Source organism: Corvus kubaryi, unplaced genomic scaffold (assembly GCF_017639235.1).
Source record: "Corvus kubaryi isolate FWS band 111438036 unplaced genomic scaffold, C.kubaryi_AGA036_p1.0 37387, whole genome shotgun sequence".
NCBI lineage: Eukaryota > Metazoa > Chordata > Aves > Passeriformes > Corvidae > Corvus > Corvus kubaryi.
Window position 1 is genome coordinate 6,164,483 of NW_024581129.1, and position 10,845 is coordinate 6,175,327.

General features: G+C 47.1%; 2 protein-coding genes across 3 annotated transcripts; one reads left to right on the plus strand and one right to left on the minus strand.

The window, feature by feature from the left end:
- On the plus strand, positions 1 to 6,673 carry CPSF4 (cleavage and polyadenylation specific factor 4). 2 transcript variants are annotated; one of them, XM_042036869.1, is made up of 8 exons: positions 1 to 112; positions 1,052 to 1,102; positions 1,610 to 1,762; positions 2,529 to 2,624; positions 2,767 to 2,860; positions 3,547 to 3,619; positions 4,174 to 4,266; positions 5,459 to 6,673. In XM_042036869.1, the coding sequence occupies exons 1-8, from the start codon at positions 10 to 12 to the stop codon at positions 5,525 to 5,527; spliced, it is 732 nt and encodes a 243-aa protein (XP_041892803.1). In that variant the 5' UTR covers positions 1 to 9; the 3' UTR covers positions 5,528 to 6,673. The 2 variants fall into 2 exon arrangements, with proteins under 2 accessions (XP_041892803.1, XP_041892802.1); XM_042036868.1 differs by lacking the exon at positions 3,547 to 3,619 and having other exon boundaries at positions 7 to 112.
- A 905-nt stretch (positions 6,674 to 7,578) lies between these two features.
- ATP5MF (ATP synthase membrane subunit f) lies at positions 7,579 to 9,261 on the minus strand. Its single transcript, XM_042036876.1, has 4 exons — positions 9,196 to 9,261; positions 8,999 to 9,106; positions 8,061 to 8,177; positions 7,579 to 7,734 (listed from the first exon to the last, which is right to left on the minus strand). The coding sequence occupies exons 1-4, from the start codon at positions 9,209 to 9,211 to the stop codon at positions 7,706 to 7,708; spliced, it is 270 nt and encodes an 89-aa protein (XP_041892810.1). The 5' UTR covers positions 9,212 to 9,261; the 3' UTR covers positions 7,579 to 7,705.
- Positions 9,262 to 10,845: the final 1,584 nt, after the last annotated feature.

Here is a 10,845-nt window from a genome sequence, read left to right on the forward strand (position 1 = left end):
GCTGCCACCATGCAAGAGCTCATAGCCAGCGTGGACCACATCACGTTCGACCTGGAGCTGGCCGTGGAGCAGCAGCTGGGGGCACAGCCGCTCCCCTTCCCTGGCATGGACAGTGCGTGTGGGCTCTCTCCTCTGCGGGGTGCTCGGGCCGGGGCTGGGCCCCTCGTCCTGGGGCGGGGGCCATGGGGCCGAGGAGGGTGGGCTGGGCAGGACTGCGGTGGCTGGGAGGTTTTCAGGGATCTGAGCGTCGTCCTCAGGTTTTATCCATAGATCCACCCAACTTCCGCTTTCCCCGTGAGGTTTGTGTCTTAACCCAGATGTTTTTCTTTTCTACTTAGTGAAATCAGTAGCTACTAGCCAGCCAGGCTGGAAAATTAAACTTGAGGTGTTACCGTGAATAAAGGTAGCTCTCCTGCAAAGTATTTTATATTTCCTTTTTCATTCACTTTTGGCAGATGAGGCATTTCGATGACAAGAGTCATCATCTTGAGGTATATCCGTGGCTGACTCTAAGTATTTTCATTCTGTCTGACACAGACTCAGGCGACTCGTAGCTTTCTGAATTTTTCTGGCTGGGCTACTAAACTTGTGTTTGACTTCCTGTTGGCCAGGATCAGTAAGGGATAACATGCTAATGGTTGTTTCAGGCAGTTCTGGTAAAAAAATACAAGACTGTTAATGCCATGACTATAAATACAGGGTTCAGGAGTTGGACTTCAGTGATCCCTGTGGGTCCCGTCCAACTCAGGATATTCTGTGATATGACTGACTTAACAGCAGAGGAAAACCCAGCTGAGAACTTAAATTGCTGAAAAGCAAAACAAGCACCTCCAAATCTCTGCAAATTCCTTTTCATGTCCCTCAAGAAGAAGACAGTTATTTTTGAGTGCCAGGCTTTAACAAGGAACTCCTGCAGGAAAGTAAATTCCCCAAACCAAAATATTACTTTTCTCTTGATGTTGGAGATCATTTTCTTTCTAGGACAGAAATATTGTAAAAGTTGCCATAGAGGTTTGTTAAAGCAAATAATGTTTCCTTGTTCTCTCCACAGAGTCGGGCGCAGCTGTCTGTGAGTTTTTTTTAAAGGCAGCATGTGGAAAAGGCAAGTTGTATGGAATACTGGAAAAGGCAATTATTCTCACAGGGTGGAGGGGTGAAAATAGATTTTCTAGCACTGTTTATAGTGTTCTTGTTTTGTAAAGCTGAGGCTAACCTAGACAGAGGATAAAACTGAAGGATGTCGGAATATCTGCAGCAATTGGGAAATAATGGCATTTTTTAAGGAAGTTGGGAAGTGAATAAGCAAAGCTTCTGTTAAAGGAAGGTTTGAACTTGCCACAAGCAGACTTTGCTGTGGATCTGCCTCTTAGTTGATGTGGTTTTTAGTTGCCAGGATTAAGAGCTGGAGACTGTGTTGTGAAGCTCATTAGAGGGTATCACAAGACTGTTTTGGAGCTCCCCGTTTTGCTGTTATCATTTAAGGCTGAAATCATAAGTGATGTTTTCTGAAACCCCTCTTGTAGAGGGGAACAAGGTGTTGCTGTTACCTGACATGACACATTTTAATTGTTCTTTTTTCCCTTCTCCTTGCCCCATCCACCCTTCACAGGAGGCATGTGCCCGTTCCGACACATCAGTGGGGAAAAGACAGTTGTTTGTAAACACTGGCTACGAGGACTGTGCAAAAAGGGAGACCAGTGCGAGTTCCTGCACGAATATGACATGACCAAGATGCCCGAGTGTTACTTCTACTCCAAATTTGGTAAGTAGCTCCTGCTGAACCGATCCTTGCTGGTGTGGGAGACTGAAGAAGATCCTGGTGCATCCCTCTCATCCATCCTCGGAGCGTTACATTCTTCTGTGTCTGATGTTAGATTGACATTTTTCCAGATCTGCTTCACCTGATTATCCACATAAATTTATGATGTATTGTAGATGTCTTCACTTGAGAGCTTGTCCCTTGCAGGAAGAGGGGGGAAACAGCTGTTTTTACTGCTTTTTTTTGCCTTAAGCTCATTTTTTTGGGTATGACATGAGTAGGCAGAGCAGCTGGTCTTTGCATGACTCTGGTTTTGGGGAGCTGATGAGCAGCAGAAGGCATGGGAGTGCAAAACTTTTATGCACTTGCTTTCCAGCTCTGGAGATCTGGACATAATGAGGCAACTTGCTGCCAGAAACTTACAGTCTTGTAGGTTTCCTTGGATTGAGGTTAGTGTGCAGTTTGTAGTTTCTCCACACTTCTGGTGCACCAAATGTTTGGGGTTTGTTACCATGACTGCTCTTTCAAATTTAGTTCCCCCACTGTTTTAAAAAACAAAAATAATCCAGTCTGGTTGAACTTAGCTCACCAGGGATGAGTCCTTGGAGCTCTTTAAGGAGGTTAAGGCAGGCAGTTAGACTGTTGTGCCTGAACTTAAAAATGTTGGTAACAGCTCTCTGGGAGCTACATGATCCAGGTAATGTTTTAAGAGTCATTTTGATCTCAAACCTGCACAGTTGACTGGGAAGTGTGTTTGCCTTTGGTACAGGGGAATGCAGTAACAAGGAATGCCCATTTTTGCACATCGACCCGGAATCTAAGATCAAAGACTGTCCCTGGTATGACAGAGGCTTCTGTAAACACGGTATGTACCTCCCACAGTCGCTGCTTCTGTGGCTGGAGATCAAGGGCAGGGTGTTGCTGTTGTCTCTTTGCATGACCTGCTGGTGGATGTGCTGCTGGGATACGGATATGTGGAGTGTGAACTGCTGAGCTTTGTGTTGCAGGTCCCCTCTGCAGACATCGGCACACTCGGAGAGTCATTTGTGTGAATTACCTGGTAGGATTCTGTCCAGAGGGGCCTGCCTGTAAATTCATGCAGTGAGTATGCTCCAGGCCTGCCCTGCAGCCTTGTGTTTGTTTCCCTTGTGATCTGCTACATGTCAAATGAGGGTGCTCCCGTGCTTCCCAATGGTTTGGAGATTTGCCGGTGTTTAGTTGGGCCAAATTTTTACCGATTTGAGGATTGAGAAAGTATTTACAAGAGCATGTAGTGACAGGACAAGGGGGAATGATTTCAGACTGAAAGTGAGTAGGTTTAGATTAAACATTAGAAAAAAATTCTTCCCTGTGGGGGTGGGGAGGCCCTGGCACAGGTTGCCCAGAGAAGCTGTGCCTGCCTCATCCCTGAAAGTGTCCAAAGCCAGGCTGAATGGGGCTTAGGGGAGCCTGGTGTACAGGAAGCTGTCCCTGCTTATGGCAGGGGGTTGAACTGTATGAGCTTTGAGATCCCTCCCAACCCAAACCATTCAGGGCCTCTCCAGGGAGCTCCCAGTAAGACTGGCATGGTGATTAGATGCCATCAGTGCAGTGGAATCACATGGATTTATATTCCAGAAAGCAGAGGGACATGCTACACACATGCAAAGAGAAATGGGGAGGTCTGTTTCCTGTGAGCCAGATTTAACTGGCTGAATGTTTTGTTGTTTGGAGTTACTTGACTGAGCTGATGACAAAATGCTGGCATATGATTTGAGAATCAATTTTCTTGTTTCCTTCTAAACCAGCCCTCGGTTTGAACTGCCAATGGGAACCACAGAGCAACCACCACTGCCTCAGCCAACACAAACACAGCAAAAGGTACCCAGATCCCCTGCCTCCCCACACAGCCACCCTCAAACCTCTCCCACAGTGCTTTAAAATAGAATCGATTGTCTAGTGGTCAAAACTGGGCACTCAGGCTCTTGAGTCTGGACAAGAGAATTAAGCAGTGAGCAACCCTGAGTGCCATTATAGTGGTGAAAGCCCCACAATTGTTCCAACTTCACATGGAGATCATGTCACAGAACACTCCCACGCTACACAGAAGCACATCATATGTGGCTGTGCTGCAGTCTGCCAGGTTTTGTAATCAGGTTGACATCCCTCCGTGATGGCAATGATATTTTAGCAGCCTAAACCTACTCTTCAAATCTGCTTTCCAGAGAAAAACAGGATCACTGGGCTTTGTAAGGCTCAGTGCTTGATTTCTTCTCTCTGGTGCTCCAGCTGGCAGAGCACCCACACACAGATTTGGAAGAAAATTGATCATTTGACATATGGGGTGCTCTTTTACCTTCTTAACAAAACAACAGCCACAAAGATCTTTATTCTGGATGCACTTAACGAGTCAGAACTCTTCTCCTACCCAACAGAGGACACCCCAAGTCATTGGAGTCATGCAGTCTCAAAATAACAACAGTGGGAACAGAGGACCCCGGCCGTTGGAGCAGGTCACCTGCTACAAGGTAACGCAGAGGGGAGGGCTAAGGAGGGAAAGGCTTTTTCACAGTGTAGAGGGGTTCATGAATTCTGAGCTTTGCTCAGTAGACATTGTGTGGTGCCTGGATACAGCTGTGGGAATTGGCCGTGAGTTCTGAGGTCACTGCCTTGCTAGTCCTGGAGTTGCTGTGACAATGACAAATTCTGTAGGACTCTGCTGTCTGCTAATGAACAGGAAACCCTGCCCCAAAGACTGGAAGGAGACTGTCAAGCTGCATATTTCAAAAATAAGAATTAAGAGTAATTTTTTTGTCTCATAAGCTAATTTGCTTATACTGGTGGGTGTAGATTATTCTCCCCTGTTAGCCTGGAAGGTCCTTGAAAGTAACAGAAATTAGGTTTGCAAAGCCTGCTCAGTATTTGAGTTGTAAATGCACCCTGTGGTGTCAAACCAAGGAATGAGTTGTTCACCTTGGTTGCTCATTGAGGAGCACCAGGAAAATTCAGACACAATCAACTTTCCATCTCTGTATTTTTCCACAAAAGCCCCTATCACTAGAAAAGGACAAAATCTTCCTGTCCCATTAGCCCTGACAGTTACAACATTTTACATGTTAGCTCTGAGCCTTGTGCTTGTTTGGGTGAAAATTGCTGTGATTGGACATTTGGGATATTAAATACATGAATCCATTCCACTGAAAACCTTTAATAGCTGCCTATTATTTTATCTGCAAGTAAATTACAGATCTGGAGAAGGCTGTTGCACCAGATACTGGCATTTCTCTGTGTTTGAGTAGTTTTAAGATGCAAAGTCATGAATCTGTGACTTTGTCAAGTTCAGAGGTGCTTTTCTGTGTTTAATTCAGGATAGCTGACCAGGAGAGTCCCCATGGATATGGTGCCTATCAGATGGAGTAGTCCTAGAAGCTTCAAATGTTGAAATCCTTCTTGTGTGCTGAGTGTTCTCTCCTTTGAAATGCCTTAGAATAACATGGCATCAGGTTACTCCCAGCATAGAAGCAGCTTTTGCTCCAAGAAGTGGTAGCAGCCCATAAATCCTGTCCCTCCTGACACCCTGTTCCACTTCACCTGCTAAATGCTGCATCTTCCATGTGTGGAAAAGCTTCCAAATGGCAGCAGTTGCTGGGTGCCTTAATGAAGGTGGCTAGAAGGAAAAAGCTGGAACTCTGCAATAATTCCTGTCTCTTTCTCTTTCAGTGTGGTGAAAAAGGTCATTATGCCAACAGATGCACCAAAGGACATTTGGCCTTTCTCAGTGGACAGTGAAGGTGCAGCAGGAAGGTGCAAGGGAGCTGTTACCACTGAGGAAAGGTTTCTGCCTAGCACAATGTCTGGAGCTATTAATCAGGTTGTTTTTTTAATGCCATTACTGAAAGAACTGGTCAGAGGCTGGCTGCTGCTAAGCAACATTTTTGTAATTGTCCCCAACTTTTTTAAGTTTTAACCTTTTTAAAATCGATTTTGGCCTCCGCCTGTTTTCATTGAGCCCTGATGAAAGGTAGATCTAAAAGCCTGTAGATAAACCAAGCCCTTACTGGTGCAGCACTCCATGTAAACACATCTTAGGCCAGTGTTTCTCTAAAGTATTTTCCTTCTGCTACTTCTCTTTGGAGAATCTGCAGCATTTCAGCCCTGCTTGTGGAAGCAGGAAGACTGACTGGGAAAACTTAACACTTACAATGCCTTCTCCTCAGTGAGGAAGCAGGGATTCTGCTGTCCTGTAGCTTTTCAAAAGCAAAGTCCTGTTTCCAGGTCAGCCTGGTGAGCTTGTCCTGGTGGCTGACATAACCCCTCACGTACATCAGGCAGTAAAACCCATGTCCACTTGCTTTGTTTCTGTGCTTCTTGCTGTACTGAAGGTTAGAAATCAGTCTTCTGGGAGAGAACGGATCAAGGGGAGAATAAATTGGCATCTCTCTGGTTAGCCAGACAATAAGGAACAATAATTATAGGAAAGCTGCATCTGTGCTCAGTTCCCACTTGCAGAAAGGAGGGAAATGAGCATGTCTTGGAGTAGGAATAGAAGAGCCTTGTCTCAGCCCCCATCATCCAGCTCACACTGAGCAGGTATTCCCACACTGTGGAGACCAGGAAGTGGACCTGTATATTCTTATGGAACATTGCTTTTAAAAGTGTTGGTAGAGATTCCTTCTGAGAGCAGTTTTTGTTTTCAACCCAAACCCCATTTATTTTGAGATGACTATTTCAAAAGGGCCAATGACAAAATGTGAATTAAAAGAAAAAAATTGCCCACAATGTGAGCCTTATTGATTCTACCCCATCTCTTCATTTGCTGCCTGCCTTTATACTTTGTTTTTATTGAAATGTACTGATGGCAAAAGCTGGCTGTGAATTTACTTTTCTTGAAGAACAAGGTAATGTGGCTGGATTAAGAGAAGTGACCAGAGCCTGTGTTGGTGTCAATGACTGCAGTTATTTCACTGTGGAAGTTTCAAGTCTGTAGTCACAGACCATCACTTTCATGACACTTTGTGCCCCCCTCAGACTGAGCTGTGTGATCTGTGTGCAACTGGGCATGTGGGAAGGGAACTAAAACACTCCAGTGTCTCACCACCTTCCCCACTGAGTTCAGTTTTTGGGCTTCAGTACCAGTTTTCCAACACTGAAAGCCTTCCTGTAAACACTGAAGCTCTTGGGAGGTTTGTGTCCCTCAGGAAGTGTTTTTCACTCTCCGTGCTGTTCAGACAAGGATGGTTCAGGTCAGCCCTGCAGTGCCCAGCTCCAGGTGCTGGTGTGACATCGGGGTGTGAGGAAGCTCAGAGCTGGGGCCAAACCCACAGATGCTCCTTTAAGCTGCATTTAAGTCAAGAAGAAAGTTTTCCTTTGGTTTATTTTGATGGATTTGAAGTCTGAAGCTCATTCCCTCCTAGCTTTGGCAATGAAAGGAGGTAGAGTTTTGGTGGAAATTTTGGGTTATCTGAGGCAGTGACAGAAGGAGAATGCAGATCTGTCTCACCTCAGACAGTGCTCTGCAATGGTGGAAAACTGCCCCAATACCTTCAGTCCCTGGTGACAGCCTGACTGAGAACCAGAAACACCAACAGGCCCAAAGCTCAGAAATTCTTTCAAATCAAAACACATCCTCTCAGCCCCTTGTCCAGCCTGTCCATAATGGCCAGGAAGCAATCCAGTGCTTTTATTTTTATCAAACTAATCAGTTGCAACAGTTCCCCCAGTTCATAATACAACCCAAGGAGCAGCTGCTTTCCCTGTGAACTTACCCTGAGGGGTGAAACTCTCAGAAGACAAATTTATTTGCACAGTACAATTAACAATTCAATTAGGAGAGTGTCAGCTCAGGAAATGTAAAGTGTGTGCACTTTATTATTGGTCACATACAGTACAGATTTAATATCTATAGTTCTAATGTCTTCTGTCAGGCCAGCTGTGCCAGGAGCTGCACCTCCACCTTCTGATGGTGTTTCAGTGGTACTTCCTCCTGCGGTCATGCTCTGCAGCAAAGCACAGCAAGTTAATTCTGCTGAACTCAAAAGAAAAAAACCCCACCACACCTGAAATTAGAGGCAAGAAAGCACTCTAAAAAAAACCCCTGAGCATGTATTTTCTACATGCTGTCAGGTCAGACAGGCACCAAGGTCTAAACTTTCTTCATTACCAAGAAAATACCCAGTAAGCATCAAGTTTTCTATGGTTACAAGAAGTTTGTTTGCCAACAATCTTGCATTTTATTTCTAAAAGCAGCAGCAGGTAATTGCTTCTATTCCCCAGGCAACCTTCCAAGCTGTCCTGCACACACTCAGCCATGGTTTTTACTTACTCACGTGACTGTAGCTCCACACGTAGCTGAGGACAACATACCCAGCCAGCAGCATGGAGACACCCCCGATGCCCCCCTTCCTCACATTGATGTATTTGTTGTAGTATCTGTTGTAACCTGTGGAGGAGGAAAGTTTTCAGAGCAGCCAGATGAGCTGTGTGTTACCCTGTGTGAGAAAGAAGCAGCCTGGATTCACAGAACTTCAGGAAATTGTTTCTTATGAAACATCTGAAGGTCTCAGAAGCAAATCTGAGAGGAGGCAACCTGTGTGTTAGTTGAGCAAGGTGATCTCAAGTTAACAGCTCTAAGCCTTAAAAAAAAAAAAAATAAAAGGGAAAAAAACCCATTTTCCCCTAAGTATTATTGTGACTTTCATGAGCTCAAGCTGCTTTGGAACTATGTAAGTCTTCCATATATTACAAACATACACATGTGTATTATCAAATGCAGACAGTTGCATTTGACATTGTGTTTAAATGTACCTGAATGAGATCTCTGCCTATAGCAAAGGACAGTGGTCCCAAGTGATCCATAAGAGCCCTGTTTCCTTTTTTACCATCTGTAGGGATCAACTGCTTTTAAACTATTTTTTATTTACTTGTGATCTTGGGAAACCCCGAGATTTTCAGCCAATGGGTTCAGGACTAAGGGCACCCCATTTCTCCTTTGTACAAGAAAAACTACTGAGAACAAACATCAGCTGGATAAAACCCACACGAGAAATAAGTTTACAGATGCAAAAACGAGATGTTACAGCAGAAACTGCTCTGGGAAGGCAAAACTCGTCAGGGAGCAGCCCCTGCGCTGCCAGACGCCCCCACCCCCCGGCAACATCCACTGCGGCAGCCAGGGGCTCTTGTATGCTGCTCTCCTTGCCTCCGTCAGGAGAACGGATCCAGGGCCCCGCACCTTCCGGGCCTCCCCCGCAGCCTCCTCACCTCTTTGCACAGCGCCCATGATGCCGCCGGGGGTGAAGTCCCTCATGGCCAGCCAGCTGCCCAGCTGGCCCAGCTTCACGTCCATCAGCTTGGTGTCCTTGAGGAGAACTGCGGCAGGGAGAGGGAGAGAAGCCGGTCAGCACGGGGCTGAGGGAGGGAGGAGGGCACCACGGTCACCTTGATCTCTCCGCACTCACCCGGCGGCTGCGCCATCTTGATGTGCCCGGAAGGAACGGGCCGCAGGGGCTCATGGGAGGAGGGAAGGGCGGGTACCCGGATGGCGGGTGGGGCGGGGCCAGCGCCATGTTGGGTGTGTCCAGCGCCATGTTGGGTGTGTCACGACGCCATGTTGGGTGTGTCACGCCCCCCTCAGGAGGGACCGTGGGCGCCCCGGTGTCGCCTTGATCCCGTCCAGCCCGTCCTAGTGACGGGACAAGGAGTAATGGGTACACATTGGAAGCAGGGGAAATTTCGGTTAGATATACAGAAAAAATTTCTCCCTGTGAGGGTGGTGAGGCCCTGGCACAGGTTGCCCAGAGAAGCTGTGGCTGCCCACATCCCTGGAAGTGTCCAAGGCCAGGCTGGACAGGGCTTGGAGCAACCTGGGATGGTGGAAGGTGTCCCTGCCCATGGCAGGACATGGAATGAGATGATCTTTAAGGTCCTTCAATCCCTTAACAATCCATGATTCTGTGATCTCCTCTCTGGGGGCTGCACACGCTGCCCCGGATGCCACAGGTGCTGCCAGCCTGGGAGGGAACTGGGGCACCTGAGGGATTTGTCCTTCATTTCTAGTCCAGCAGGTCCCTTCAGCAGCTGGGCCCCTCCTCAAGGGATGGTAAACAACTCCTGAGCACGTCCTTCAATCCCCCAGGGCAGCGCCTCGCACCGTCCCACGTTATGGGGTGTCAGGTGCCCTCCTCGCAGTGCTTCAGATTGTGAGAAAATATAGAAAAATTCACAAGTTGTCATCAGCATCTTCACACGTCTCTATCAGCAATCTTGCTGATGTCCCACAAATGAACCTTTTCCAGTGTGTTCTTAAGTTGCAACTCTAACATGGTAAATATGCGCTCACAGACAGTATATACTGCAACATACATTTAAATTATTGTCATTTATTGTACTGTAAGAGGTCCCTTTTCCATGCCCACTGAGGGCTTTTCCCTGTGGGAATATGATGTGTTCTACTACAGCTCCTCTGGAAGGGTGTCAAAGGCAAAAGGAGAGGCTGGGTTGGGGTATGTAAATAAACCCACATAACCAGAGTGGTGGAGCAGTTAATGTGCAGATAAAGACAAATTTTGCCTTCCTGTAACAGGAATCACAGAATATCCAGAGTTGGAAGAGACCCACAGGGATCATCCAGTCCAGCTCCCGGCCCTGCACAGACACCCCAACAATCCCACCCTGTGCCTGAGGGTGTTGTCCAAATGCTCCTGGAGCTCTGGCAGCCGTGGGGCCGTGACCATTCCCTGGGGAGCCTGGGCAGTGCCTGACCACCCTCTGGGGGAAGAACCTTTCCCTGATATCCCACCTAACCCTCACCTGACACAAGTCCAGCTGTTCCTTTGGGTCCTGTCCCTGCTCACGAGCAGAGATTGGAGCTGCCCATGTGCTGCCACTCGCGAGGAGCTGCAGCCCCGATGAGTCTCCCCTCAGGCTCCTCCAGCAGAACAAACCAAGTGACCTCAACCACTTCTTGTTTGGCTTCTCCCCTAGACCTTTCCCCATTTTCATAGCCCTCCTTTTGATTGCTTTATATCTTGTATTGTGGTGCCCAAAACTGCACCCAGAACTTGAGGTGAGACTGCACCAACTCAGAGTAGAACGGGAAAGGGCCACCC